This window comes from Petromyzon marinus, chromosome 20 (assembly GCF_048934315.1).
Source record: "Petromyzon marinus isolate PM22_M1 ecotype Great Lakes invasive population chromosome 20, UKy_Petmar_22M1.pri1.0, whole genome shotgun sequence".
Classification (NCBI taxonomy): Eukaryota; Metazoa; Chordata; class Hyperoartia; order Petromyzontiformes; family Petromyzontidae; genus Petromyzon; species Petromyzon marinus.
In genome coordinates, this window is record NC_133686.1 from 5879444 (window position 1) to 5907386 (window position 27943).

At 42.2% G+C, this 27943-nt stretch overlaps 3 protein-coding genes and 1 long non-coding RNA gene across 8 annotated transcripts in view; 2 read left to right on the plus strand and 2 right to left on the minus strand.

The window, feature by feature from the left end:
* LONP2 (lon peptidase 2, peroxisomal) overlaps positions 1–4340 on the plus strand; it is a 28086-nt gene extending 23746 nt beyond the window's left edge. For all 3 annotated transcript variants that reach the window (XM_032957682.2, XM_032957683.2, XM_032957684.2), the window contains exon 16: positions 136–4340. In XM_032957682.2, the coding sequence (XP_032813573.1) occupies positions 136–354 (219 nt within the window). In that variant the 3' untranslated portion in view covers positions 355–4340. The remainder of the gene's footprint in view (positions 1–135) is intronic.
* On the minus strand, positions 3819–16980 carry SIAH1 (siah E3 ubiquitin protein ligase 1). 2 transcript variants are annotated; one of them, XM_032957681.2, is made up of 3 exons: positions 16765–16980; positions 12392–12873; positions 3819–9564 (listed from the first exon to the last, which is right to left on the minus strand). In XM_032957681.2, exons 2-3 carry the CDS (start codon positions 12866–12868, stop codon positions 9193–9195), a joined length of 849 nt encoding a protein of 282 aa, XP_032813572.1. In that variant the 5' UTR covers positions 12869–12873; positions 16765–16980; the 3' UTR covers positions 3819–9192. The 2 variants fall into 2 exon arrangements, with proteins under 2 accessions (XP_032813572.1, XP_032813571.1); XM_032957680.2 differs by having other exon boundaries at positions 12392–12870; positions 16765–16979.
* LOC142925357 (uncharacterized) lies at positions 16257–22918 on the plus strand. The gene is made up of 5 exons (XR_012942336.1): positions 16257–16717; positions 18304–18458; positions 19048–19193; positions 20388–20524; positions 21494–22918. It is a non-coding gene; the product is annotated as an uncharacterized LOC142925357 (long non-coding RNA).
* Positions 22919–24967: 2049 nt separating this feature from the next.
* MBTPS1 (membrane bound transcription factor peptidase, site 1) overlaps positions 24968–27943 on the minus strand; it is a 34758-nt gene continuing 31782 nt past the window's right edge. For both annotated transcript variants that reach the window (XM_032957679.2, XM_076068260.1), the window contains exon 23: positions 24968–27853. In XM_032957679.2, the coding sequence (XP_032813570.1) occupies positions 27666–27853 (188 nt within the window). In that variant the 3' untranslated portion in view covers positions 24968–27665. The remainder of the gene's footprint in view (positions 27854–27943) is intronic.

The following is a 27943-nucleotide window of genomic DNA, read 5'->3' on the forward strand; positions in this document are numbered from 1 at the left end:
GTTTAATGTCCACATTCCACAGCCATTGCCCGGCTATTGAGTAGACCAGTAATCTCTTTTTAATGCCGATTGCCGTTCCACATTTTCCCCCACGTGACACGTAAATGGTGCTGTTCGTGCGTGCATGGATCGCAGGTGGGTGGCATCAAAGAGAAGGTGCTGGCGGCCCACCGCGCGGGGCTGAAGCGCGTTGTGCTGCCGCGGCGCAACGAGAAGGACCTGGAGGAGGTGTCGCGCGTCGTGCGTGACCAGCTGGACGTGGTGCTGGCGCGCACGCTGGAGGACGTGCTTAACGCCACCTTCAGCGGGGGGTTCCCCGCGCAGACTCCCAGCCTCATTAACAGCAAGCTGTAAATGACACCCGAGTGCCCACCTGCATTCACCAATACTCAAGTCACTTACCCACGGACAGCAAAGCACGGCATCTCTTGATGACTGAGATGACTAAAACGATTCGAGTAGTCTATTTTAAGATTATTTGTGAGCCTTCTCAATAAGCTGTTCTATCGCAGCACTTAATTTAAGTAGATAGTATAGTACTTAATTATGCACATTTTACAAGTGTGTGTGTGTATATACACACTGATGAGACATTTTCGGCCAATACAGCAACATCCGCACCTGAAGGCTTGGATATGTTTAAATTGTTAAAATGGGTAAAACTTTTTCCTGCCAAACACTTGGTCAATTAGTTGCTGTTGCCTCCAAGACACAGATGGGCTCCAAGCTGCTTGGGGCATAACACTTCTGACTTGGTAATTTCCCTTCTGCCAATCACCACCCCCTTGACATGGCTAAACAATTATGATTATTAAGGAACAACGCAGGTGAATGTACACAATGCTTAAGATTACACATTTCAATGGCAATTCAAATTGAAAATTGTTTAGTAATCACGTTCTTCAAGCTGCTGGTTATAAATATTGTAAAAATGTAGATTTAAATAAACTTTAAGATTGTAATGCAGGAAATGAAATTTAAAATGTGCCTAATAGAAACCATTTAAATCATTTAATTATCACTTTTGGATTACATATTTGAAAATGTTGGTGGTGCTGCTTAACCTGTTCTCTCTTCTGTGTAACTCCTACGGGCAACGTGACATTTGCTTGCATATCCCACCTACATGTGCATCGTCAGATTATTGCGCACCAGCAGTTGACATTCCACACTTGTCACGCCCCAGCTTGCACGCATTATGCGGCTGTGAGGAAAAAGGTGGAGGACAGGTCACACCCCCAGAGCCACGAGAAAAAAAAACACATTTCATACTCGCAGTACACTTTGGAACGTTGGCATTAGAATTATATTCAAGTAAGACAGTATATTTTTGTTAAATTACTTAATGGAACAGCAAAATGACAACTTGACTTAATAAAATACAACATGGATTTTACATATTGAGCTGACTCACCAGATGACAGTTTTCATGTGACAATATAAACTATGATCATTCTTCCATGGACAAATAGCCTAGCAATAATGGTTCTGTTAAACATTGTATCTATGTACCACGATTTCCAATGAGCAATTGCACATCCACCTGTGCAGTGTAATGCAAAATGACATTTTAAACCTAACTTGCATTGCCTCGACTGTTCACTCTGCTTATAAACAACTATGTTTATATTCTTGGTTCTTTCGGAAAAGTCACGAAGGGAAACAAAATAATAAAAATATAAAACAATAAAATTCTCACGACGTTTCGACTGCAACACAAGCAATCATCAGGTGTGAAAACCACAGCAAGAAAATTTGAAAAAAGTGGCGGGTTTTTTTAACGTTAGCACCACGGAGAGCGATTTGGCAGTTATTCAGATGGACGAGTCCATCTGTTTGGAAAAGAGGAGGGGGGAGACGAAAATAATGGATGCAGTCTGAAAGCCACCCGTGAACAATCAATTAAGACCCGAAATGGTTTATCAAATCCTTCCAATGATTGCTAGGCCAGAATCCATCTTCTCGGTTGAAATTGTCTGTTTGTATATGTGGATAGCCTCATGAACGAATCTCTCATGGTAGCCAGATGGCTTCTAAATAACTTGTCTTGGAGAAGTCAATGTCATGTGAGCCTACTGAATTATAAGTGGTTCTGCCACGGCCGAGGTGTTGGTCCTACCGTGACTTAGGTCTGCTTTGTGTTCACGAATGCGGTCCGAGACATGTCGTTTGATTTCTCCAATGTAACTACTACCACAGAGGCAACTTAGTTTGTAGACGCCAGGGTACTGTATGTCCGGAATCACATCTTTTACAGATGGAACCAGATCACGGATTTTATGTAATGTGTTGAATCGGACCTGGATCTTGTGTTTATTCAAGATTAATGTTTATGTTAATACCATTAATGTGCATCGTACACAGTAATCAAAGATCCCCCATATAGCCTTAACAGACTGTAGGGGCAAGTGCTGTTAGCGAGCACCTATGAAGGCCGGAACGGTACACGAGGGGGTGGGTGGCCAGCACCGCGCCCGACCACCTGTCTCCCTAGTGGCAATTTTTACACACCGCACCAGGTACTCATTTGAGGCTGAGTCGACCTAGGGGAGGCCCAGGACCGGTTCAGATAATCGTCACTGGTGTTGGCCGTGAGCGGGAATCGAACCCGGGTCGCCAGGTTCATAGCGCAGCGCGCTAACCGCTACACTATCGCTCCCCACTACAGAGTAATGCACATATGGACATGGAGGGGTAACATTGTTTCGTTATACGGTGTGTAGAATAGAGGCAATGCAATTGGTACAACAGGGTGGAAAGGAATTCATAGTGAACGTGCCTGCTATCTAGTAATCTGCAGTTTCATACAGCTCAAGTGTACCAACATTGTCATGGCACACTGTGCTAAGGGCAAAGTACACTGCTGTACTGTCATCTTCCCGTCAACATCAAGGGCTTCCCACCCACTTGGAAAAAGGTTCCACCACCCCCCAACAAAATGCATACCGGGTGAATGTTACTTACGTCACCATTTAAAGTAAACACTGTCAGCAGCAAGCTCATGCTTAACGCAAAGAGAGCCACCTCCATATGCCCTTATGCTGTTAAGCTCAAGATTTCTGGTCCTTGGCATTACTGGCTTTAGAATCGTCAACAAAATATACCTCTTGTTATGGGTGGTGATAGTGATGCTGGTCCATATCAGCATTTGATTTTTACAATAAGATACATCCAGGCTTGATTTGAAGCTTTCGTGACTGCAGGAATCCCTACTCTTTGGTTCTTTCGGTAAAGTCACGTAGGTAGAAAAAGAAAAGAAAAAAATATCACGACGTTTTGATCGCAACGCAAGCGGTCGTCCTCAGGCGGAACAAGGAAAAAAAATCGAGCAGTGGAACTGCTGAACCAGGAAGAAGTTCCACTGCTGGATTATTTTTTTCCACCTGAGGACCACTTGTGTTGCGATCGAAACGTCGTGATAGATTTTTTTTATTTTATTTTTCTACCTACGTGACTTTACCGAAATAACCAAAGAGTATACATCCAGACTGGCGAGGCAGGGTTACAAGGCCTCCATAACAACTCTCAGCATAAGAGGAATGAACACCGAGGCATGAAATGCACGTCAGAAAAAAATAACACTGACAATACTGTGCATCCCAAAAAGTAACCAAAGTAATGTCATTTTGATTTACTTTTTGATAGCGATCCAGTGTTTCTCATCTTAGGGTTATCAAGGTGGAAGAGTGACAGGTTCGTGATTTATTTCAATCGCACAACACCTCTTAGGCACATCTGGCTTGGAAAGGCATGCGTGACACAAAGTAGCAAGAAGCTGCTTGACCAAGCCAGTCAAGTCACAATTATGCAATAAAGAATGCAGTTTAGAATTTATTAACGGTCTGACCTCAACGACAGGCACAACCAACACACAGTAAGGTAACTCTTTAAAAAAACCAACATTCAGAATGGTTTAAAAAAAAATGAGTGGCATTGGACACGGACACCACATTTGTTGCAGATACCCATGGAGATTTGATAGTATTCGGAAGCACCTGTCCACCTTATGAACTTATATAATTGGAGGAAAATGAGTGTGGTAAGTGATTGACAGCATTCGTCCAAGTACATACATTTTCAAGTGTACGACATCAAATCACAATATTTTAACGTGTTCATGATGGCTTAGTTTGGTGCCGCATCCCTTGCATTTCCATAAATGCCAAAGCATCCCCTGAAACTGGCCATGGCCCTGGTGTCCCTTACTTGGATGCTAGGGACGTTCTTTGTAGAAGTGCCGTTAAATAGGTAAATGTTCAGGAGAAACGAATTGCTGCTGGGAAACTTCCCCTTAGTGCAAGGTAATGTGGATGACAGCCTGAATAAAGGACCAGAAACTTGTCAGTGGCCAATGCTTTTTTTTCTGTGAAATAAGCAAATACAACGGAGCCGGCTTCACTCCTGAAATGGATACTGCTAGCCACATACATGCCTGTGCATGTGTTCATTCACTGCCCAAGAACAGCCATCGCTCAGCAATAACCTAACCGTGCCAAACCAAATGCAATGCCATTTAAAATGTTTGTAAAATTTTTGTATTAATTTTATTACTTAACTTTCACACCATTTAAATGATAAAAATTCTGTTATTTTTTTTCTGTATATATGTATCTGTTTTTAAGCAGGTAGAAACACCATCGTCCAACAGGTTGAAATAAACACTTTTCTCCATGACCTAAAACCAATTGCCTGGTTGTCCCCACGCCATGCTATAATGTACATTTTTCCACATTTCTTCACCTGCTTCCTAATCAAATTTTACATTTCAAATTAACGTAGCTTAAAAAACGATAACAGAATTGAATTATTTCGATGGCAGAGGTGTGAAAGGGCTGAGGAAGGAGTGACAGAGATTGAGGGGTACTTAGGGATCACGAGAGGGGAGGGACGGGAAGGAGTGGAAGGAAAGAATGGGTAATAGAGACAAGGACAGCTTTAATAGATGAACGGAGGGGTGCAAAGAGAGTGAAAGACCGAAAATATGATTGGGGACATTCAATGGGATCTTTTGTGAGCAATGACATCATGACGGCACACCAGCCGTTTCATAAAAAAACATGGCCCATTCATCCAAATTCTGCAATATTTACCCCCGGAAATTCCTTTAGGTTTAAGTAAATTGAAATAATAAATGACATTTAAATAAGCCTTTAATTAAGTATGGGAAAGGTCATTTCAACTACTAAACCCTTAAAAGGTAACTGCAGCATTACCTGTAATACTGTGCTTACAATCATAACTGTTAATGCACTAAATATGCTTGCTTGTTAAAAGCTTACAATAAGGGCACTGCTCAGTTAATAAAGCACTCAGCTGTCATCAAAGAGGACATCACTTCCTGCAGTCTTTGTAAAACCAATAACTACTACAGTTGTCCCCAAACATTTGAACCCAACTCGTACATCCTCGTTTTAACATTGCAATCATTTCTTTAAACGGGACTCAATTCCAAATTAAAATTTAGAGGTAATTTATTTTAAACGTGCCCTCGAGAAACACACCAATAGCAAGACCACATAACCACTGTTACAGCTAGCTACTCATGGTAAGTCAATGAATCAGCTTCCCTTTCCCACTGCTTCTTATCTGTTTTTACTGTGTTCCACCATGCTTCGATTCGATAGAGGTGCCCACTTCCAAGCCCAGACTCGCTCTGCTCAAAACTAAAATACCCTTCTAAAGTTTGCATGAACAAATATACCATGCTGGGAAATGTTTACATCAGTTGTGAACCGCCTAGCCTTTGAACACGCTGCAAAAATAGCCTGTGATATTGTTTGAAAAGCTGTTCATTACGTTCAACAATATGCAATGCTTGCCCAGCGGAAAACAATGATAGGTGTCTATACAATAAATCAGCAATAAACCAAAAGTAATCAGTTCCTGTTGACCAACAATATCGTTGAGAGTATTCATAGTGTATCACAGGCTCCATCGAAACCATTCTCTTTCAACAACTTTCGCTTCTTTAATCGTTGCAAAGGATTAGTAACGACTGACAAAGCAACTATGAATTCTGGATATTACAGCGCCACCGAACTGAATTTCAATAAAATGATTGCCAGCATGTGTATGTTTGCCAGCCTGGAGGGCAAATGTGTTACAGCGAGGCAGTGGCAATGGTCAATACCACACGACCCAATGTATCAAAAGCACAATTTAAACAGTGCAACCTGGAATAAACTACGCAACTTCTTTCATTGTGTAGTTGATATACTGTAGTATGACGGTGAGGTACACCTCTAAGTTGGGGACAGGGTGGAAGTGCTCAAGTATGGTTCAACATCAGTGCACATCGGCTGTGAATGGGTCCTCTGGGAACAACAAATTGTGGCGTGAAAACGAGGAAATGACTGTCATGCTTTCTAACACTGCCCCCTCACAATACACGGGAAATAGACATTGCAGCGGCAACTCCGTAAAACTTACACTGCCATGCCACACAGTCACCATTAGTGATGAGTATCAAATGTAAATCTAAATGGAAACGGTGAGAAATGGCACGCAATGACACAGGTCACACCTTACACGTCATCGTGTCTAACAATGCTGATGCTCATGTGAGTTGGCTGCATATGCATATCTAAAATTAACTTGTGACTGTTTAACATCGTCATCCATTTTGTTTGGACAATCCCAACACCGACAGCACCTCAAACATCAACTCCCTTTGCTCTCACAAACTAAAGATGCACTCTCAAGGACACACATCTTGATGTAATTTGCAATACCAGGTGACGTGAACATGTCGCAACTTTACGACATTGACAAACACGAGTCAGCATCCTGACCATCTTGCTCCTCCTCAGAGCTGTAAATAGGGCTTGGCCTAAAATAGTGCTTTGACAGGAACGCGTTGTGCCCACGTGCTTTGGGGATCAAAGACAATGCAAGCAAGAGCCCAAATGTCAACTGAAATTCACTTCATTACTATATTGCTGTCAATAGCTAATGCAGGATAACCTTGCATTTACACCTTTTGAGGCACCATTATGGGAACACAGCAGCAGAAACATGTTGATGATGACACTAGTCATGTGTAGGTTTTGACTTATGAGCATGCATAACAATGGTGGCCTGTCAAAAGTGCCTTCAGCCACCAGAAAGCAGCTGCTACACAGCATCAATAGCCAATCTTTGGCCAATCTGCAACTGCACAAAAGGCTGTTGTCATTCACATAACATGGTTAATATTCCTGCCAAAGTTGTTCAGAATTCAATGCAAAAACATGAAAACATCAAAAGGAGCAGGCTATCAGCAAATAAAATATGTATTTGCTTGCATGAGTGCTGCGCAATCCTGCCTATTCCTCATGATTTTTTTGTTCCACCAATTACCTTTGTGTATGGAAACAGAGGTTGAACATGGACAACAACAATGAAAATGCAAATCTGGTTTAAAGTATGTCAAGCCCCAAGAATGACATGTGTACCCACTGCAATTTCCCTGCACCACCACTCAAAAGACCAGTTTTGCAAACCAGAAAATGTGTTCATTTTGATGTGCATTACGTCGTTTACCAAATATCTGTGCTACCTTTCAATGAAATCAAGAAATGTATGCAACTCAGCAAAACACCTTTAAAATATTAAATACGGGTATACCTCAAACAGGGACAGTCTCTACTCTAACTGTAATTATTTATAAAAATAAAAAGTGTATTAACAAGGCCATTAAGGACAGTACTTTGTGTGACACAGACATGTAGTACATATTACACATTTAATGGGTAATGAATGTGGTCATAACATGCATTCTATTGCTCACAAAACCAAAGTGGGGAAAAAAGTAAAAAAAAGAAAAATAAACCTAACAAATGTGTTTCTTTAATGGGTGTTTTTTTTCTTCTCTCATATAGGTCAGTTTTATCAAAACTATTACTTCAAGATAAATACCAAATAGAACAGTCAAATGAATGCTTCCGGTACTTGTAGTGTAAGACCCACACTCTTTAGACATATTTACAGAGTGCAGTTTCTGTCATACGCCACCACAACTCTTTCAATAAAACAACACTGCTGGTCTGCCTTATTACATGCTTAGAGCAGAGGCAAGCAAGTTCTCATTGATGCATCTCCATCCTCATTTGTGTCCTCTCCCAAACGGATCCCAAGACACCAACCGACCTTTGAAAGCATTGTCACGCTACATTAAACAGACGAAACAAAAGAGAACCGAATGGCAGCTTATTGTGAGAATTTATAAAACTGTCTTAATGTATTCCATTTTGAGTTCTGCGCAGGGATTTACACTGGGAATGCTCAGTAAACTCACTTAACACTGGGAAAGAGAGAGAGGCCAACCACTGCTTCAAAGTGTAACATTGGTGTACAGATTATAAATGAGTACAATACAGACTCAATAATAACGCAGAGTGTAGGCGGGTTACATACTTAATGTCTTGAAGCAGTCAAAAACACTTTAAACATACCAGTCATGCCGTCAGGTGTAATGATCACAATGTGAACATGCACATAACGTGTAAATGATAATGCGCAGACAGGGAATGTCCAATGACTTGGCCATTTTAGGATCACCGCGTGGCCATTCATTGGGAACTGGATAACTCCAATGTAAGCCAACAAAAGCTCTCTTCCACGCATGCAGATGGAAATGCACATCTTTATAGTTCCCTTTCATTTGCACACATCATCTTGGCCACATCATTGGGCTGCCACACCTGCGTTTGGTCGTCCAGATGTGTAAAGATGGCACTGTTTATATTGTGTGCACATTCCCAGTACTTCAGGATGGCATTGGCTGAACATACTCAGGGTGCACCCCAATTTAGGATCCAGAAAAGAATGAAGATGCAAACTTGACGTGTCCGGCTCTCAGGGCAAGTGAACGAGGACACAATCCAATACGTGCTGGTTTCAAGATTGCAACAAAGTGACCACTCAGTGTGGGGATGAGCGAGGTCCTTGAAGGAAATGGGCACGTGCCGTGGGCTCGACATCCGCGAGAACAATACAGAACATGGAAACTTCAAGACAAGAAGGGCCAAGAGACTCCACACAAGTCACACACGTGCGTGCGCACACACACACACACAGAGGGGCGGTGACAAGCGCACTCCAAACTGCCTTAGGTTCATAGGACGATGGTGGCAACCATGTTCAGTCTCTTTGCAAGTGCAATGCACGCACAGCACACAGTCGCACTGCTCCCTGGGCACGGCTAAAAGCACCTCAGCACATGGAGATGGTGACATTAATGCCAAGGTTGCCATTCTCGGCAAAGAGCTGTGCAATGCTTGTGTCAAACACCAGACAGTCGCTATTCATGATGGCTGTGGCGATGCCTTCATGGATGGAGCGTGGCGTTGCCTCCCAGGTAAGGCGGCGCCGGTGCCCATTAAGCTCCAGGCGGTAGGCGAAGCCCTCTGCCTGCTTGCGCGTCCCGATGAGTTGCACAATGGCGAAGAACTGCTGGTGCCCATCGTACTTCTCTTGCTTCTCCAGCACCAGCATGAAGTGGAAACCGAAGCAGGACTGCATCATCACCCAGTCGACGGCACCGGGTAGGTTGATGTCTGTCGCCAGGAAGACGATATCTTCGCCCTGCCGAGCACCAACAATAACTTAAATTTATAAAGCGCCCTTAAACAATCGTTCTCAGGGGGCGAACACGCGCACCTGCCAACATCGCACCCGTACTCGCATTTCTCAAGCCCAGTAATCTGCTGGAAACAACACCAGAATATCTGCTGCCATTTTAAGTGTAAAGGCCAATTTACCAATTAAATATTGGTTACATCCTCGTTTTGTTCATTTTTCAGTGTACCACCAAGTAAAGTTGTGCAAAAACTATGAGTCCATTAAATTGATTTGTTTAATTTTTTTGTATTTTAATTGGCAACCACATCATTATCAGACTCATGGCGCCTGGTCCCCAAAATTGAGGAACCTCATGTCCAGAATGACACCGTTATGACGAGAAATGCTGAAAATTACAATAAATCTGAACCAAACTGGATCCCCAAGTTTGGTGCTGTTACACGTAGGTTAAAACCAGCCTCACGCACCATCTTAACCTCATTATCTAGTCATGCCCACACACACCTAGAATTTACATCGCTTCAAAAATATCCATGGGATGCTCTCCCATCCAATTCACGTGTTGATGCTAAACTGTCGATTCTTTGCCAACTTTAGTTGTAATTGCATGTCACATACATGCTTGTCTATTTACATGTGTACTATAGTCACCCTATGCCTGTTACATCTTTCTGCGACTTAATTTTTGTAATTGTACTGTGATCTGCCGAAAGACAATCTGCCCAATCAGCCTATGTGTGACAGGGAATGTAATATTTGCGTTTGTGTAGTATGTTAAATTTTCCATGGTAGAATTTTTGTTCTGATTTCTATTTGCTTTTTGCTGACCTTTATGATATTTATTTTTCTTGTAATTTTCGTGACCCAGGTTACTCTTGCAAATGAGACTCCTATCGTGGTCTTGAGCTCTTACCTGGTTCAATTAAATAAACTTAAGCATAAAACGCCATCAATTTCTCAAATCGCGACTCCAACACGCCAAGTATCTGTAATGCTGTATTGTTTATGTATCGTGTGTGTGGAAGTTACATGGTTGTCCTTACAGTATTAGCCTGCTATAATTGCAATAGTAGTGTAATAGCTTGTGCAAGGGTAGAGGATTATTATCATGCTATTACAGAGTTTGTCGTGGCAAGGTTATACGAATGGTAACTGTAGTTTTATTACACTGTATTATTATTAGTGCAGGTTTTTTTAGGCTTATCACTTAATATTGTTGAATTGGTATTCGGCCTATCGTTAATAGGCATCTGGTAGTGTTATTGTTGTTTTTTGCACATGTTTTGTTACGGTTAAGAGCAACGTGTTGGTATTGTACTTTAAAAGCATTTTTTTGCTATTGGAGGAATAGTATGAAAATAAGGCTTTACGCTCTCTGACAATAATTGACGTGTCCCACTGGCCAGAAAGGATAACACCTATTCTTTGTTTCATCATTTGCTCCTGACAAAAAGGTCCCATAGATGTAATAATATAATTGCATAAGTGCCCTTGTAGTTGTAACAGTTGTATCATAATGGAAATTGTTGTTGCAGTGTTAAGACTTTATTTGTGCAATTAATGAGTTAGTCCTGTATATTTCAGAATTTAATACGGTGTCATGTAATATTTTTTGTAAGCATAAGTGTATTTTTGCAGTGGTCAACTCATGTTAGTTAATGTCACAATATTGTGATAGAGTTGTATCAATGCTTTAGTCATTGTTCAAGTGAGAATTATAGTTAGGTGTTACTGTTCTATCGTTAGTGAAATTGTGCTAGTCTTTGTTGGTATTAGAGTATTATTGTAATTTTGGCTCAAAAGTTATTAGTGCAATATTCCTTTGTACCTCACGGGGGACATTGTTTATATCTGCAAATGATATGTATATTGCACGAATGTTTTTCCTTTAATCAAATCAATACTCAAAAGGTTAACCAATTATGCAAATTCTATATGACAGTCAGTCTTTCCGTTCTCTACCGCACAAATGTAACCAAATTACATACATATATTTTGCAATGGTGAACATGAAAAGCTTTTGTTTATTTTTGCTGGTGCAATACCCAATGTGCCATCTCAGTTAATGTTAACGATGTGCTCATCTTTCTAAACGTGGCGTAGTAAGCACTTTAACGTCACCAGCAAATTTGCAAATTAAGCTCAAACAGCAACGCTTCTTGATTTGCAGAATGCTTTCAAAATGATGAGGACCAATTAGAGCTGTGAAGATGTAATTAATCATTCATCATTACGACTCCACAGCCATAACTATTAGACTTTATATGGAAACATGCATTCATATATATTTCAATCAATCCTTATATCCTCCATCCATACATTAAATTGTACATGTAAGACTCAATTATTAGTATATTGTGCTGATTTTATACAATTGATATGCAAACGTTACATTTCAGCTATCAAAATACAGCCCTTTGTCTATCCAATGCTAGATGGTCTCCTTATGATTCATCAGTCATGGGAATTGTTTGACCTACTTCACGATGATGCGGGTTGGCACAGAGGTCAAAGGTTCAGATATTACTTGCCACTGACATTAGCCACGGCCAGGAATCAAACGGAGGTCGCCGGGGTTCATAGAGCGGAGCGCCAACCGCTTCGCCACTGCTCCACCGTCTATAATTAAAATTAAGCTAATAGTGAAAATGTATTGTAAAAAAAAATATGAAACAAATGATAAAAACAAATTAGATGATAAATTTAGAAGCAAAAAATAAATATAAAAATGCAATCTCAACCACCAATTTCTAACAATTCAAACTGCCGGTGGAGCCGTTGATTTGTTACAAATTCTTGCGGCAGAGCACCACCGATGTTCCAGTTTCACCTGCAGCGTGGTGATGGACTTGTGCTGGTGGAGGAGGTGGGGCATGACGGTCTCCAAGGAGCCCTGCCACTTGCAGGAGGCGCCGGGGCATGGGCATGAGTACGGCCGGAACTCGCACAGCTCCTCGTGGTCTGGTTTCTCCGTGTGCGGCAGCGTCACCTCGCAGCCCGACGACGCATACTTGCACGGGAAGAGAACCGATGCGGCCACCTTCTCCATTGCCAGGTTGCGGATGCTGCCGAGCGGGCCCCTGCACGTGGGGCAGCACGACAGCTTTGGCCGGCACGCGCTGCACACCAGGTGGCCGCTCTGGCACTGCAGGATGGGAGGCAGCACGTAGTCGAAGCACACGGGGCACTCGAAGAGGCTGGCCAGGTCGTTGTTCGAGGCCGTGGTGCCCGTGAGTGCCGGCACGCGCTGCGCCGGCGTTGTTTTCGATGCCCCGTTGGGCAGCGCCGCTCCTGTCTGGCGACTCATGTCTGCTGGGAAACAGAGGAGAATTAAGGACAGCACAGGGCAGTGTTAAGAGGATACATTTATAGCTTGTTTTGTACTCAATGATTGCAATCAACGGACACTGAAGATTTACATAAATCTGTGGACTTTAACCACAATACTTGCACCCTGGTTTCCCATACAGTAACTTGTACGGATACAATGAAAACATGTAATTTATATATACAGTATATAAACCACAGTAATTTCCAGAAGAATACGCGACACAATGTCGCATGACTATCCCAAAAAGGTTCTAAGCCACAACACTGCACTGGCTGTGTGCTTAATGTATTATAAACAACATTCCAAAACTCAAATGGCTTTTGCTCTCCATAATCTGCTTGACATTCAAACGCTTGTCACCTGAAATGTATGGCCCACAAAGACAAAAAGTAAAAAAGTTTTGTAGTGCACATAACTGGGCACACAAGCAATTCTCATAAATAAAGGGAAGCATCATTTATACAATTCTTACAGTTGCTGCTGGGCCATTGCGAATGTGGATATTTGTAAACAAGCTTTTGGCATAAGTCTGTTTTGAAATGCAAACAGGGGGGCCATTATCGGGACAGCCCTAATGAGTCGTCATTAAAAATATATTTGTGGGCAAGTGAAATCCAACCTTCCACCCCAACTTTCCAAAGCATGTATGGGTTTTATTACACCAAGAGACAGCGTGAATATAACTGTAGGAGACAGATGCGTGACTTTTCCAAGCAGGCAAATAGCAGTTTGATATAACTATATTGAAATCTTATTATTACATTATATCCTGTCAAATAAATTTGGGATAAGGTTAGGGATCAACACCTGCAACCATTTACCTCGCTCAGCCTGTGCATAACATGAAAAAAAAATAACTTTTGGCATCAGTTAATGTTCAACATAAAAAAGTAAAAACCCAATGGCACGTCTTCCAACACTGCTCAAATTTCTCAAGAATAAATGAAAATGTATCCTTGTTTTTCCCATGGACAGTTACCGATTGACATTGACAGTAATGCAAGGCCAAGACCACCCTTTCTCAAGTCACTGCCAAATTGAAGGCATGGTAAAACAACCTCCATGATTGACATGGCATAGGAATGCTTTCAAACAGCAATGGTTTAGCAATGAACTGTTAGTTACAATCATTATTATTAAACTGCATTATGGAAAAGCCTAAGCTTACTGCTCATACAAAAACTGGGAATGGCTGACAGTAACATTAAAGTGAAGTAATAATAGGGTTTTTCCCATTTTTTTCTGGCAACAAACCTGAAACCTTTTTTTTACATTTTGGTACTGGCAAAGGAGGTCTAATGATGATTAAAGTGAAGCTTAATGCATACCTAATGTGCTTATTTTATACATCTGAAACTGTATACATCGTGGATCTCACTTTTGGGCCAAATTGTATTCACTTTCACATTCATTTTATCATGAAACATTTAATGGAAATGAATTCTGGTTCGTCTGTAAAATTCCTGGTTTGATGCTACTTTTTGTATGCTCACTCGGCCAACGAAGATACACCACTCAGATAAATAATTTAATTATGATTAATATAATTAGACAGTATCATGATTAATGTGTGCTGAAAAGTATCTGCACCTCATAACATATTTATTGTCGAAATAACATTTAATTTAGATAAAAGAAATATTCAGCCAGGAACAAATTGAAATTTCTTCCGTACATGTTTAAGTTGCACCAAAATAATGCACTGGGGGAAACATTAATACCTTTGTTAATTTATCTTATAATTATTTACCGTGAAAAATGGGCAATGATATGGTTACATGAATACGTGATTACCCTGCAAAACATTTAAAGATAATTTTAACTTTATGTTCAATTAGTACGATTTCACAAATGTTTATGTATTTACCAAAGTAACTAATTCAAATTGTATCACTACAGTAGAACATAATAAAAACACAATTACTGTGTTGGCCATTTGCACGCAGAGTGATGTGCAATTTTAATGAGTGAGCTGAAACTGACCACAAACAATACCATTAATAATTAGGTTTGTATAGATGATTGAATTTACAGTCTATATCCCCACATATGCATGTGCTGTAGATTATAGAGGCCAAAGTATTTTCACTATATTTTGTATAATGCTGTACTTGCAGAAATATACATTCTCTGTCGAACAGAATAAACCTCTACTCTTACAGACGAGTATCAATACGATTGACCCAGAGAACAAAACAGCCACCACACACCATTGTGATTCTACAGTACATAAGGAAATATTACAATTAATTTCATCAATGCCAACGGACATGTCGCATGCATCGTTGTGCTACATGTATAGCCTAATGCACGAGACGGATGAAGTAATAAGTCCACAACTTTCGGTCATGGACTTACACCATTAATGTGAGGATAAAGTCCACCCGGTGGTTAATTAACCTGCAGGTTACATTACCGTTATTATGCACAATAACATTGGTGTATAAGCAAGGATTTGAATGGCTCGTCCAGCCTATGACGCCCCCACTCGCTCAATACCAAGTACAGTGCTGTAAACAACATTTTCCATTTAATCTTAGCAGTCGCGGCATTCATGAGAACACGAATCCACCGATGAGCTGAAACGCGTGGAGCACAAGCATCGCTATAAAATAACTTTAAGTGTAATTATAATAAAAAACAAGGGCAATTATTACAACAATGCCACTATCTCGTTCACAAACAATTATCAACACAATAATGAAGAAAACCCTTATTTAACATCATGCTTACAAAGAAGCATTCTCGACATTAAATCAACAATAACTATCAAGCATCACCTTCACCGCTGTTACAATAACATGAATCGCAATCACCTTAAAACACATCCGCATCACTACTAAGCAACATCACCGTTGACTAAAAAAAAATACCAACATCATCCCCGCGTTGACAACATGACCAACCACTATCTTTAAAAAAATAACCTACCACACAACAAATACAGCAACACCATTAAGATATTTACAACAAAAAAACGCCAACACTGCTGCCTATCACCACATTCACAAAAAAAACATCAATATCACAATCATCTTTGCAAACGCCTCATCAATATCGCTCCAAAAAGGAACAAACGCCAGCATCTCAATCGCGTCAAACACACAAAAAAAACCACATCATCACGAAAAGCATCACGATCAGCAAAGCAACAACAGCACCGACGCCGCGAGCGTCTCTCGGGTGAACCCCTGTCGTGGGCTTTTGTTTGGTGCCGAGCGAACAAAATAACGAGTCAACGTAAAAAAAACACACACACGCGCGCACACACACACACAGCGCACAGAACATCAACAACACAGGCAACCACCAACAACCCCGTAGGCGCACAGCACGACCATCAGGCCGACGACGATGATGAGATCCAACGGCTGCACGAAGAAGGCCCATCGCCACCAAACAACAACCCCCAAAGCCGTCTCTCGTGCTCCTGCGGTGTCCACAATCCACGCCGTCAACCCGCACGCGAGCTCGTTTCTAAAGCTCCCGTCTAACCGCCCCCCACCCCCCCGGCATCATTGAGGGCCCGTCGGACGCGTCCCCACAGCAGCACCGTCGCCGCGGGTCCGCGTCGTTCTTGTCGTCGGCAACGACTTAACGATAACACGACCGTAGCGTCGTCGTACCTGTAATTTAGTTTTTTTTTGTGTTTAAGAGAGAAAGAGTTGAACAGAAAGTGTGGCAAACTCGGGCAGCGAGGCCTAGTCGAAGGAAGGCCGATTTAGCGCTCCCGTGACTGGCCTAGGTGCGAGGCCTGCGCTGAGCCCCAGGAAGGGCGGCCGGGCATACTAGTCAAGACCGAGGCTTCTGCTCGGACCTAGTCGGGTAAGGCGGCACTGTCGGCGATTACAAAAACAACCTCCACGATTTACCTTGGCTTGTGGACGAAGCGACGAGGAGAGAAAAATAAATTATCGAGTTTAAATTTTTTTCCCCCCCCCAATAGTTTTTATAATATTTATATATTTTTTTAAGTAAATAAAAATAAAAACAAAACAAAAAAAATTTCCCCCTGAACCGCCGCGATGCGCGACTGCGCGAGAACTTAACCGTCGGCGGGGTGGGGGGGGCGGGAGGCCACGTGATGCAAATGACGTCACCGAGCCCCCAAACCCCCTTACACGTCACGCGCAGCCTGAGAACTCCTATTAAGGGGAGACACTGGGCGAGAGGGCCCAACGCAATGCCCCGTGTGGTATGCGACACACTGCCCTCCGGGGAAGTTATTGAAGGATTAAAACACACCGAGTGTGATGATGTATTTATAGATAAGGCGATAATTTTCAATTACCCTCTCTTTTGGCAGGCAATTTCATACTAGACAATTATTTACATCAAATATTATCTTGATTTGAAGATTTCGTGACTGCAGCAATCCATACTCTCTGGTTCTTTCGGTAAAGTCACGTAATTATTATTATTATTTTTCTATCTACGTGACTTTACCGAAAGAACCAGAGAGTATCAAATATTATGAAAAGGAGAATTCACTGCACCCGGTAATAATTTACAGCTGGACATCTGTGGAAAAGAGCTTTATAGCTCATCGGATTCCTCCAGTATAAATCAATATTCTGATTATGTTTAACTTATTTCCCACCATACGTAGCCATCCGTGCTAACCGGAGGTGCGGGGGATGGGCAACAAACTAAACACAAAAAGCAGTTCCCAAGAAACGATTTTTCAATTTAGATTTAATAGTGCATCGCTCCAATGGCTTCTTAATATAGAAAGGAAGAGCATTCCAGGCGGCTGCAGAAGCGCATCTAGATTCCCGTGATGCAGTGACCTTATTCTGTTTTTGTGTTTAGTTTGTTGTCTTTCCCCTGCACCTCTGACGTTATAACGTAAGGTTACCAGGAAGGCACACTCTACAGTATTTCACAGACAGTCCGCATTCATTTAGCGGTAGAGTCCAATGCTGCTATTGTTTAATCTCAATTAAGTAATTTTCAGGTGATGTTTAAAATTTGCCAACATTGGACGATGATGCTGGAACACAATTGCCCACTCTTGTGAACAACGTCACAGGATCCTTAATGTCCACTGTGAAGCCGATGGTGCGCATTTTACATTAATAGACCTGCAGTATTACCCAGGACAGCCATCCTGATTTATGCAACTTGCGGACCCACCCCTACTGTTAAAAAGGGCTTCGTAGCTCATCAGATTCTGATTTTGAACCTTGGACGTCTACAACAAGCAGCCAATGCACTTCTGCTGGGCCACATGATTGATTGCGTAATTGCTAAATTAGGTTGCTCACAAATCTCTTCAACTTACCTGTAAACACTTGTACACTTAATTGGGTTGGCTATCATTGGGGCCTAACCAAAGCAAATCCACATTAATCAGCCGATTAAATAACGTGCAAGCAATATTTCTTTGACATCCTCTTTGTCTACCCAAGAATGCCCCACCAAGTCTCAAGACTAATTTTCAGCCAACGCTATCGTGCTGTCCCACGTGCAAGTGGCCCGCTCGGCAGCATCTGCAACCTGGCAATGGAGAGAGGCGGCTGCGTCGGTGCTCTTCCCATGCAAGTGCGCGTCGTCGGGCTGCGAGGTGATTGTCCGCCCATTTCTCCCTCCCTCCAACCAGCCAGCCAAACTTTGTTTTAATATATAGTGAAAAGTAGCCGTCGTTGAACGACGGTTTTCACTCACCCAAAACGTCCCCTCCTCCCCACCCCTGGGTGCCCCCACCAGCATATGGACGTATTGCCGGTACGCCGGTGCAACATAACACACCCATACCTGTCAACCCCTTATCAGTGCCTACCTTATTTCAGACCAATTCAGAACTAATTGGTCACCCCGTGCCCTTATAAATCTCAAAATGCATCCTTCAAAGTCCATTCAGAAGGGAGAAACACAAACAAATAGACAACAAACATTTTGCCCGCATTGAAACGGCTGTACGCCGTATGGACCTGAAAACTTTATTTCCCTGGACAAGAATGCGGGTAAATCGTATGGGTTGACAGGTATGCACACCAGTCTTCATAAAACAGTCTGAAATCAGAATTCGAATCGGCAAATCTGTGTATCAGTCTTTAATTGACCCTGTCGCCAAGTTTTACGTGGTTCGAAGGTTTATTCAGTCTCTGAGACTTGCAAAAAAAGTCAATCTTGACCGTTGATTTGGTTCCGAGGCACGCGATCTTTTTGGGCCAACCAAGAGGAGGGCGAGCACCTGGAGCAACAACAACAGCAGCAGCAGATTTCTTGCGTTGCCTTACGAGTCTGAGGTGCGACTGGAGCATCATCTTCGTCGTCGTCTTGAACCGCCAATGGATAAGTACGGAAAGTAGAGCTTTTAGAATTTAGGTCGTTTATTGTAAACACTAAATGAGGTCAAAATATAAATATGTCGTGAACAACCAAATGCTACTCAAGGACAGGGTTTTCCAATGTAGTCAGAAGTGTTCATGAAAGGGTCAGTGCTCGTATTTCTCTCACCCTAACCTATCCCGAAACGTCCGACCAAGGCACGAGTCAAATCTGCCTCGGGCACGAGTCAAAACACGGAGCCAATCGTCTTCAGGCTGGGTGCTGATATTCGGCAAAACAGGCTGTCGAAGCGTCGCGTTCACGAGAACTGATTATGACGCACCCCGCATAATTTGCTTTCCGACCGGTGTTGCGAATCGCGGGGAAAAAAATATCAAAATTGCATAATTATTGCGAATTTTTTAAATTATTATTATATAGCGCGCACCGGTGTACCGCCAATAATGTTCATGATTCTCCCAGTCGCCGCCACGGCCCCTTCACGGCACCCCCAGCGAGCCCCGACCAGCCAGTCGGAAACGCGCGGCGTGGCCAGCCACCCAGCAAAAAACGTTTTAGTTTTGTTACATACTGTATACGGGTATGGTACGAATGTTTTTTGTCGGGCAAAGAAAACCACTGGATAGGTTTTCATTGTTTTAAAGGGATCTGCAACGTAGATAATAAAGGATGTTTGTAAACAAATAATCACGGAGAGTTGCATAATGGGAATTTACACAGAGAGGTAACACGTTGATCAGAAAACAAACAGATATTTGTTAAGTCTTGAGAAACGTAAGTGGGTTATGGGCAGGACAGAATGTTGGCCCGCTGTAATGGAGTGGCAGCTGAAGGAGGGAACACGACATGGGGAAACATTCACCGTAGAGATGGAGCTATGAGATTTGCTCATGTGCAGGCAGGCCCGGACTAGCCATAGGGCAACAGTCCGGGCAAATGAGCGGTGGGCCGGTCCATTCAGAGGGCCGGTGGGTTTGTCTGTAGGGGGATATTGCAAATGTGATCAGAGGAAAAAAAGTATGTTTTTTTTGTTATTCATGAAATCTTTTAACTACTTCCTAATGTGTACGCTTAATTACTTATTTGCACTCTCAGTTGCCATTAAATCCCATATTCTGCAGACCCAAATGGCCCAATGAGATCACACGAAAATCTAGGCCGGTGTGTTTACAAATGCCTGGCCCGATTTTTTTTGTCCCAGTCCGTCACTGTGTGCAGGTGCGAGAAGAATTGTGAAGTCACAGAAGCCTGACGGATGGTTGGCAAGCCTTCAGCAATGGACCAACCATGGCTGATGATGATTATCAAGAGAGGACAGAAACTAAACTGTTAATGCAGGTACAGATACTCCGTTTATTAAAGTGACTTTATATTTGCATCCGTGACCTTCACCCGTATGTCCCAAAGCGAGTTCTTCGATCGTCTGAGTGTGGGCTATTGTGTGTGCCGAGGTCGCACCTTCCTTCAATGGGTGACCCGGGGGCCTTATCCCGTGTTGCCCCCAAGCTGTGGCATTCACTGCCATCAAATATTCGATCTGCTCAGCACGCCTGAAGACATTTTTCTTAAAGGCATTTTCACCTGATTAATTTTAGTTAGGTGTTTTGGGAGTGTGGGGGCGGGGGTATTTGTATACATGGTTAAATCATGAGCCTGCGTGCTTTAAAATTGCGCGAGTTATTTGCTTACGTTCTTTTCGCTCTATGTAGCGCCTTGCGACCTCTGGGTGAATCGCACTTTGTAAGTGTAAATTATTATAATCATCATTGTTTTTGGCTAACTATTGAACAAAGACGGCCACTGCATCATGTGCTTCTGTAGCCCTCTGGAATGCTTTCGTCCTATATTAAGAAGCCACTGCAGCTTTGCACTTTTAAATCTAGATTTAAAACTAATTTCGCTAGAATATTCTATTGTGTTTTGTTTGTTATCCTTCCCCCGCACCTCCGCTGAGCAGCTTTGGCTACGTACGGTGCGAAAGAACTGCAACATGCGTACCTTGTAAATGAGTCAATCCCAGTGTGCTTTTAACTGTGAGCCTACGTGTTGGGCAGCAGAGGGCAGTGCAGCAAAATCTATTGTTGCATTTTACTTTCTAGATTACTGTCATGAATACTTCCCACCACTAACCCGCACTACCTAACGTGAAGTACAGGATATAGTGAAATTACCCCCACGACCCACACGGAGCGGGGAGGCCCTCATCCATCAATGGATTCACAAAAGGGCTGTACCGGTACATGTCAATTGAGTGATGTAAATGCCTGTTGAGGAAGTGTGGCCCTTAACACCCAATGTTTATTGCAGCCGCAGCAGGTACTGTAACATTGAAGGACGAGAAGACCTAGGGGAGGCCAGAGCAATTTAATCTATATTTTGTGTGGAGTGCCAGTTCTCAAAAACCTCGTCGATACCAAAATCAAAACCGCACTTCGTATCATCAGCGGCACCCTGAAGTCCAACTCCACTCCCCGTGGCTTCTTGTGATCGCGAACATCACTCCAGCCAACGTCCGACACCGACGTTGCGACGACCCGGGAGTCCAAACATTACGGACATCGCTCTGCCGCTCCAACAAGACCTAAGAGCACCCGCACGCCATCGGCTGAATCGAATAAATATTACTGGATGCGCGCCTCCGCTTGAGCAGCCGAAAATAAAAAAAAATAATTGGCACTCGCTGGACGGGATCTTGGGCGGCTATGGATGTGGCAAACGAAACACCTAATTGAGGACTCGACCGTGGAAGCACCGCGCTCAAACGCAACATGGGAGACGCGCGTCCACCTTCCAAAAAATTGAAGTTCAAAGAATCGCCGAGCTGCGACTGTGGGTGAAGCCCAAACACATCACCTACTGATGCCCCATCTATGCACTTTCTGGCGGTGTCGCTGCGATCCAGACAGCGTCAATTGCCTCATTGGATTGGTTGAAAACACTTAGAATTCAACTCACGTATTTCAAGCCATTGCTTTTCCTCCGTCCTGTCATACGATAGAAGATGTCAACACAAATGTGTTAATGATTGGCCAGGAAGCTTGTTCTGGCTCTCAACAGAGATTGTGTTGGTTATAAATGAAGTCATTCACTCTAGAGCAGGGGTGTCCAAACTTTTTTTTCCCGAGGGCCACATACAGACAAATATACGAAAGACTGGGCCACTCACTAGACGTGAGGTATACTGCCTCACTTCTCATGCACTAATATTGGCAAAATCAATCAAATGCAGGTAAATTACGTTTGATAATTAAACATGTTTGAAGAAAAAAAGCCTCCATCATAGCTCTCCATTAGTAGATTTTCAGTTTATTTTTTACAAAAAGGTTGGCAGGTCATTCTCTCAGTGACAGCCTCAGATTGGTTCTTAGGGTGCTGATCCCCCTTCATTGTCCTGTATGAAGGGAGAGACAAGAAGAGAAATAGGGGATGTGTATATTTCAAGCTTATTACACAAATAAATTATTGGGCGTGTTAACACATCAACTAACGTTTGTTAAAACATTGTCATCAGCTTTAATTGACTGAATTTATTAAGTAATTGGGCTTATTAACAATGAAAACTGTGTGTACATTTTTAACTCACCTGTAATGGGAAGAATGATGCGCTCAGTGGGAGCAGTGATGCTGTGCTTTGGTCTGAAGGATAGCTGACAGGTCAGGAGTAAGTTTGGTGGTTGAGATGCGAAGGACGTCACGGAGATGGCTGTCGGTCGTTCTGGTTCTCAGCCTGCTTTTGTTCAGCGTTAACAGAGAGAATGTCTGCTCACAGATGTATGTTGAGCCGAACAGATTCATCATTCGTTTTGCGTGGCGTCTCATCAGAGGAAACTTGGCCTTTTCCAAGCTCCGGTAGGAGTTAGGTAGGGAGAGAAGCTGATGCTGATTCTTCAGAGAAACATCACACTGAATTGCGATCAGTTCTAATTGCAGACTCTCCTCCACTTCTTTTGCATCCATTTAAAACGGAGCCGCAAACAGTGTGATTTCCTTCTCAATGACAGAAAAATATTGGAAGCACTGACTGAATTCTGTCGTGAGAGATGTGATCACAGACACATTCTCCCATTTTTGCAGAGAGCTTGGCATTTGGAAATGCGCATTTGATCTCGGTCAGCGTGGGGAAGTGCGCTACATTGAAGTCGCGCAGTTGTGACTCGAAGAGACGGAGCTTCGCACGGAATGCTTTCATGTGCGCATACAGCTGTGGTACCAGCTGCTCTTTGCCTTGTAGTCTCTTGTTCAGGGTGTTGAGATTATCAGTGAGATCAACTAAAAAAGCCAGGTCTGCCAACCATAAAGGGTCACTGATCTCATGGAGAGGTCTGCCCTTTTCTTTCAAACACTTGTCGATATTTGATCTCTGGGAATAAAACCGCTGCGGCACGGAGCCGCGACTGAGCCAGCGCACTTCAGAATGGTAGAGTAGGTCCCCGTATTCAGCATCGCTTGAAAATTATCTGTGGTAAAGCCCGCATGCCCGAATTATGTTGACAGTTTTCACAACTGTGTTCATCACATCGCCAAGCTGGATTATCTTGGCACAGAGGGCTTCTTGGTGGATGATAGTGCATTTTGACAGCCTCACCTCCGCTCTCCTGCACCTTGGCACTCACCATAGAGGCAATTCCTTTGCGCTCGCCTGTCATTGTTGGAGCCCCATCCGTTGTAATTCCACACAGCTTGTCCCATTTAAGTCCAGCCTGGTCAATTGCATCTGACACAGCTTCAAACATATCCTTCCCAGTTGTTGTCCTCTTTAGACTCCGAAGATCGAGCAGTTCCTCCGTAATGCAAAAAATTATCAACTCCCCGCAAAAAAATGAACGGCTGTGCAGTGTCCATGGCATCTGTGCTCTCATAGCATGCAATCGAGTAAAAATCGAAAGCACAAGCTTTATCTGGCACTTGCTGTTTTAAGTTAGCCGACAAGTCTTCAATTCGCCGCACAACCGTATTTCTAGACATACTAACATCGTTCAAATCCTGCATTTTCTCCGGGCACATTATTCCCACGACTTTAGTGAGGCACTGTTTGATGAAGTCACCGTCTGAGAAAGGTTTCCCGTGTAGGGCAATGAGTTGAGCTACTTCATAACTGGCTATTGTTGCATTTTCTTGAGCTTTGTTAGCACGGAAAAAAAAACCTGCTGCTACGTTAGCAGGCTAGCTGCCATTTGCTTTACCTTATCTTTCCGCTCAGCGACAGTGTAGGACGTGAAGTTCTGTTTCGTTTCATAATGCCGTCGTGCATTGTACTTTCACATCATGGCAACACTCTCATTACAAATCAAACAAACACACTTCCCCTTGGTTTCTATGAAAAAAATATTCATTTTTCCACCGAGGCTGAAATTTTCTGCACTCGATTGCAATCTTGCGTCTCTTCGGTTCCGGCATTTCTGGTGACCCTGAGCAAATTTTTTCTTCGATTGCTTGCTTTGTGGAGACGCTGCCTTGTTCAAGACAATAGCGCCACCTAGTTTTTAAACTAAGAAGTGCAATACAGTGGGCCATAGTCCATTATATTTTTAGACTGATACGGGCCAATTAAAAATGGATGGCGGGCCGCAGTTGGCCCGCGGGCCGTAGTTTGGACACCCCTGCTCTAGAGGACAATACAAGGAGAGATGCAGCCAGAGGGGTAGACCTTGAAGTTAAACGCCTCTTGAAATGTAAAGAATGTAAAAGGATGCATGAGTTGCAGACCATACATGAATATGAAAATGGGTTAATGTACTAAACTCATATGTAGAACATTAACACAACACATCCACATTAAAATTTCTGTTTGCAGCATATAGATTTATTTCAAACTTTACAAAACCATGTTTATTTAAAGGAAAGGCTGAAAACAATTATTTACCTGTACATTTTGCAACAGAAGTTACAGGATGAAAATAAAAGTTAAACAAATGCTGGGCAGTGCAAAACATGCTCCTCATTCTTCATTACACCATATTAGTTGCCCACTAATTTTACACACATGTCCAGAGCACCAAAAAAATTTGGAATGTTGAAAAAACACTAAACCAGAATATTTCTATCAAAGAATTTGACAATTTACACCCACAAAAAGGTGTAGAAAATGTACGGCCACAAGTGGCAATTCCTTCTCCAAAAAAGCCACAATAAAATGAATATGAAACTTGTCCAGGACCAACATTGTCTACACAAGCATCATAACATGCAAAATTACTCTCCCTGCGCAAGTTCATTTTAAGCTATATTAGAGCTATGGGAACATTGCAGTCCAGTTAATTGCTATGCAGCTGTTTCACTGCACTGTAATTTTTCCAGGAGCCACATTTTGATTAAAGTTGACTGCTTCTGCAGATTTTTAGCAGTCTGGTCAACATATTAGTGGCCCCATACTTCCCCCCTGATGTTACATGGTGGCAATGACACTTTAAGTAATCTTTTTTTATCTTGATGGGTATTTTTCACCATATTCTGGATAAAATGGTGGCCATTTCTCACAGAAATTCCAGCTTTAACAAAGTCATAAGAAATGCAATTTCAACATGACTTAAATAGAACATAATGATCACTTTAGTTGACAGGGATAGCAGTACACATCCTGATGCAAGGTGGAACACATGATTGCTAAAACATCCATCATGTTGGGATGATGCTTCACTTAAAACAATTAACTTTCAGAGCCAATTGAATTCTAAGGTCTGAAAAGAATTTGTAAAAGAGTTATTTGGAGTCATTGGGGAATTCAGGAAAATATTTTATGTTGTGCAATATAAAGCAATTGAATCACGCCCTTGTGCGGGCAGCTGTTTTGGTTTAATTTGGCTCGAATTAAATTGCAGGCACAGTCAAATGGCAGTGATGGGTATCTTCATGACTGCACATACATTATACGCAGCCAGATTCATTCTGTAACCTTGAGTAAGTAGTTCAGTGCCCGGCCACATTTTCACTGGTCATTCACTTTTAACTATTACAGCAAAAATCGTATTTAAAAATTTACAACATGGAGAAAAAGACGTTAAAAAAGTGTCTAATAACGGATGTGAACACTTAACACCTGCAATAAATAATGTTGTGCAAAGTGGGCCAAAAGCGGTCCCACCTTTGCAAAAACGTGCCACTTTTATTATATTTCAAACCATTTAGATTTTCCATTTTAAACGTCATTTTTAAAGTTTGAGCATTTTTTCTGCAAAAAGTGTTGCAGAGGTAAAGCACATCATTTAGAAAACCCATTTGCTGTTCATTTTTGCTCCACGCAACTTGAATAAATTGAATCTTAAACGTAACGTCACTCATACTATGTACGGTGCAATAGAGAAATTGGTTTATATATATAAAAAAATCACACATACTGGTCGTGTCAAACGATAAACATTTAACACAAGCTGCTAAACACCATTTGGTGCCATGTAATGCTGAAACATGTATTTAAATTTGCCCAGCCTACTACTTACGAATGTAAAAAAAAATTGCTTGTAAAATTAACTTAACAGAACGTATGTGACAACTATTATGATTTTGAGCCAGAATATCCACAGAGCAATTCTGTTGACGCATCAACAAGCATGAGCTATTCCACGACATTTCATTAAGCATGCACTATTTGGCACTTTTTCAACTGAAATAAACTTTAATATTTTAATTTATAAAATCTTGTGAACACAAAACAAGTTTCCTAACTCAAAAGTTGAACAAAATGTTTTATTTAGCTTGCAGGCATAGCAGCATAAATAGAGGTAATTTGAGTAATGCCCCGGATGAGTTTGAAAAAATGGTTTATATTCAAATTAGTACGATAATTATTACCTTCGAGAGAATTCAGGTGATAAACATAAGGTGCAACATTTAAAAGTAAACATTGACAATTTTTTTAGGTGTTTGTATGTGCGCATTCTTCGTGACATAACTTTTAGGCATTCATATTTTTCCCTCCTTCCCCAAGACAAAACAATTTTGAAAATTCAGATTGGAATAAAATAATGTAGTGAAGAATGTGAAGAAATGCAACATTTCAGTGAACAAATTAAAAGCTGTTCACCAATAACTATCTTCCTGCAAAATTACCAATTAGCATCCGTCTTGATATACTGTACATTTAGTTTGGTCTGTGAGCGTAAACACAAGAGTTCGTGGAGGATCACTGTAGAGTTCAAACCTCGTTTGGAAGGAAATAGGGGTTCCCTTCTATTTTCTCTTCAAAATCACACAGCATCATCCACCACGTTGGTGTTTCTTGGGAAATCGCAGTTAAAAAATAACCCTCAAACTCGCAAAAAAAACCTCTCTCAAGTCCTGCACATCCCGCTTAAATTGTGCGTGATGAGCTGATCGCAGAAAAGCATCTTCGGTATCCCAAGCGTGACCAGTGGCATCAAAAAACCACCGGTGCAGGAGAAGTCCTGGGCTTCTTTTGACACTGCCAGTGGTGTAAAACACGCACACTGGGATGGAGGTGCTAAATGTTAACAAAAGCCATGTTTTTTGACTGCCCACGTCATCAAACAGAGGGCTTGGTGGTGACGGCGAGATGCAGCCGTTTTAAACGCAGTGGCCTTTTCCTTTTTGGCCGACTCTTCGTCTTGCTGATTTTGACAACAAAGAACGCGAGCACCACCGTGGCGCCGAAGAACGCGAACACGGGGATAGTGTGGCCCACGTCCTGGTTATACCGGCCCGGCATTATACCTGCCAGTGATGAAAAGGAAGGGGGGTCAGGCTGTGGTAGTTAAAATAAAATAAACTATTGAAGAGCATCATACACATTCACGAACATAT

Coding starts and splice junctions, on each gene's coding strand:
- SIAH1 (XM_032957681.2), bottom strand. CDS start 12,868: ATGAGTCGCCAGACAGGAGCGGCGCTGCCCAACGGGGCATCGAAAACA. Junction 9,565..12,391: donor AGTCCATCACCACGCTGCAG/GTGAAACTGGAA, acceptor GGTGCTCGGCAG/GGCGAAGATATCGTCTTCCT.